At 50.5% G+C, this 3,087-nt stretch overlaps 1 protein-coding gene across 1 annotated transcript; it reads right to left on the bottom strand.

The window, feature by feature from the left end:
- LOC110272019 (serine/arginine-rich splicing factor 11-like) lies at positions 2,069 to 2,596 on the bottom strand. Its single transcript, XM_021123797.1, has one exon. The coding sequence runs from the start codon at positions 2,594 to 2,596 to the stop codon at positions 2,069 to 2,071; it is 528 nt and encodes a 175-aa protein (XP_020979456.1).

Below are 3,087 nucleotides of genomic sequence, written 5' to 3'. Positions count from 1 at the left end.
GGCAGGCTTTGTTGAGGTCCGTGTAGTCGACGCACATTCGCCATTTCCCGTTAGATTTTTTCACTAGCACGACGTTTGCTAACCAGGTTGTGTAGGGGAGTTCCCTGATGAAGTTGGCTTCGAGTAAGGCTTTGACTTGCTTCTTGACCTCGGCGGCTCGGTCTGGTGACATTTTTCGCCTCCTTTGTGCCACTGGTTTAGCTTTGGGGTCCACGGCTAGCCGGTGGGACATTAGGTCGGGGTTTATTCCCGGCATGTCAGCTGGTGTAAATGCGAACAAATCTCTGTTTTGCTTCAAGAGTTGGGAGAGTTCTTCTTTGAGATCATATGGGAGGTTCCTATTAATGAAGGTGTATTCCTCTTTGCTTGGCCCTATTTGTAGCTTTTCCATGTCTCCTTCTGGCTCTGGCCTGGGTTGGCCGTCCTGCCGAGCATCTAGGTCGGCTAGGAATACTCCGGCCGCATCTCGGGATTTCTTCCTTAGGGCTAGGCTGGTGTTGTCGCATTCGGCTGCGACTTCTCGGTCCCCGTGGATGGTACCGACGGAGCCGTCGTCGGTTCTAAACTTCATGAGGAGGTATTTGGTAAAGATGACTGCGGAGAAGTCGTTGATTGTTTTTTTTCCGAGAATCACGTTATAGGCTGTGAAGTCTTTTAGGACTACGAATTCGGACAAGATTGTCTTCTTTTGGTTGCTTGTTCCTATGGTGATGGGAAGGGTGATTGAGCCATTTGGTTTGAGAAAGTTGTCTCCGAGTCCCGTGACACCGTTGCGGTGTGTTTGGAGGTTGTCATTGTAGAGCCCGAGCTTATCGAAGGCTCCTCGGAAGAGGATGTTCAAGTCTGCCCCGGTGTCTACCAGTATCCTCCGTACTAGTCCTGTTCCGATTCTAGCCGAGATGACGAAGGGGGCGTCTTTGGCCGAGGTGCCGTGCTGGCAATCCTCTGGTAAGAAGGTTATCGTGTTATCGGCCGCAATGGTTGGAGTCTGGTTTCTGACCGCCATTACTTTTTTTAGATCTTTTTTCATTGTTAGTTTCGACTTGCTCGGTATGTCCTTACCCGTAATGACGTTTACGATGATGGTGGGGTCGTCTTCTGGGATTTCCCTGGGCGGTTGCTTTTGGGTTCTCGGGTTACGCCCGTCTTTTTCCGGCGACCTGTCTCTTTTCGCGCGTCTTGGTTCTCTGATGATTTTGGCAAATTCTGGGAGTTTGCCGTCTCGTATGGCCTGTTCGAGGGCGTCTTTAAGGTCAAAACAATCTTGTGTTTTGTGACCGTAACCTCGGTGGTAGTCGCAGTAGAGGGTTTTGTTGCCTCCCGTCCTTTCCTTGAGTTGTCGGGCTTTCGGAATGATGCCTCGATCTACTATTTGGTGGTATATCTCGGTAATTGGTGCTGTCAGGAGTGTGTAATTAGAGAATTTACCAATTCTTGGTGGTCGGCTTGTATTTGTCGGTCTGGGGTGGTCTCTTTGATTCTCTCTGGGTGGTGGGTTTTGGCGAGAAGACGAGTTGCCGTGTTGGGTGTTGCCATTTTGCCGTTTGTTGGCGGCGACGACCTGGCTGACTTCTTCGTCATTGATGTAATCTCTGGCGATGTTCTGGATCTCGTGCATGGTCCATACTGGTTTGGTGGTGAGATGTTTGCGAAAATCTTCGTTCATGAGTCCATTGGTTAGGCAAAGGCTTGCGACGAAATCCATGAGTCCGTCGACCGTCAGGCATTCGTCGTTGAAGCGGTCGAGGTATTTCCTTGTGGATTCTTCTTGTTTTTGCGTGACCCCCAGTAAGCTGATGGGGTGTTTGGCTTTAGTGATTCTGGTTGTGAATTGGGCCATGAATTTTCGTGTCACATCGTGAAAACTGGCTATGGATCCGTTTGGGTGGGCGTTGAACCATTTGATCGCCGGTCCTGCTAGGGTTACCGGGAAGGCTCTGCATCGGACCGCGTCGGCCGCTCCTTCCAGGTTCATTCTCGCTTCGAAGGTCGTTAGATGTTCCTGGGGATCTTTTGTTCCATCATACTTCATGTCGGTAGGTTTGTCGAAACCTTTGGGGAGTTTTGCTCATAAGATTCTTTCTGTGAAGGGTGTAGCTCCCATTATTATATGGTCGTTTCTCGTGCGCTTGGTGTTTCGGTCCCTCTGATCTTCGTCTGAGTAGTGTTGATAACTCAGATCTCGGGAAGCGCTGCGGTTGTGTTTCTTGTTGTATCGTCGTTCTGGCGATTTCTCGTGTCTGTGGTCGTGTGAGGCGCTGCAACCGTCTCTTCTGTCGTGTCGTCGGGTTGGCGACCTACCGCGGCGAGACCTTGATCTGGAAGTTGCGTGGCTTCTGTGTTCGTTGTTGTGTTTTTCTCTATTGGTCAATTTGCCTTCGAGTTCCTGGACCCGGAGACAGAGATCCTGGATGATCTGTGCCGCTTTGTCCCTAGCTTTCTCAGGATGTCGTTGGTCTGTGACGACGTGGTCGTTCGTGTGTTGGACGGTACTCGCTATTCTTGCTTGGTTTGTGACCTCCCGGTGTTCTGGGGTTGGGTTAAGCGGTCGGGAGTCATCCTGGCTTGAGGGGGTTTCGTCCAGGACGTCCCCCATCCGGCTCGGCTGGCGCAAGTTTCCCACAGACGGCGCCAATGTACGAGATGTCTCTGGTACGGTTTGAAGGGTGGATCGGGAACCCGCGAACCTGAGCTGAAGCCGGGTTGCCTGACTGGAGCGATGGGGGGAGGTACCTGCAAAGACACTCCGACGCTCAAGTCAGAATGGATCTAAGAGGTAGAAGGTGTGAGGAATGAATGAATACCTGGAAGGACTTTGGTCCTCTATTTATAGATGATGGGTATTCTTATCTTATCTTATCTGGTTAAGATAAGATGGACGTGTGAATTCGAAAGTCGGTTGGGAGCTCTAAACGACCGGTTTTTGGGCCTTCTGAGCGAGGTGCGGGTCGGACCCGAGAAGCCGGGGTTGGGTACAGTCTCGGGTCCTGGATCCGTGGCTCGGATCCGTAACACAATTCATGGCTAATTTGTGCTAATTTGCTCTAATGGAACAATTTTATTAAATTAAAATTATATTTATATAAA

This window comes from Arachis ipaensis, chromosome B05 (assembly GCF_000816755.2).
Source record: "Arachis ipaensis cultivar K30076 chromosome B05, Araip1.1, whole genome shotgun sequence".
NCBI classification, from domain to species: Eukaryota; Viridiplantae; Streptophyta; class Magnoliopsida; order Fabales; family Fabaceae; genus Arachis; species Arachis ipaensis.
Note: the sequence above shows the minus strand (reverse complement) of the source record. Positions and strands in the feature narration are given on the sequence as shown.

Coding starts and splice junctions, on each gene's coding strand:
- LOC110272019 (XM_021123797.1), bottom strand. CDS start 2,596: ATGGGGGACGTCCTGGACGAAACCCCCTCAAGCCAGGATGACTCCCGA.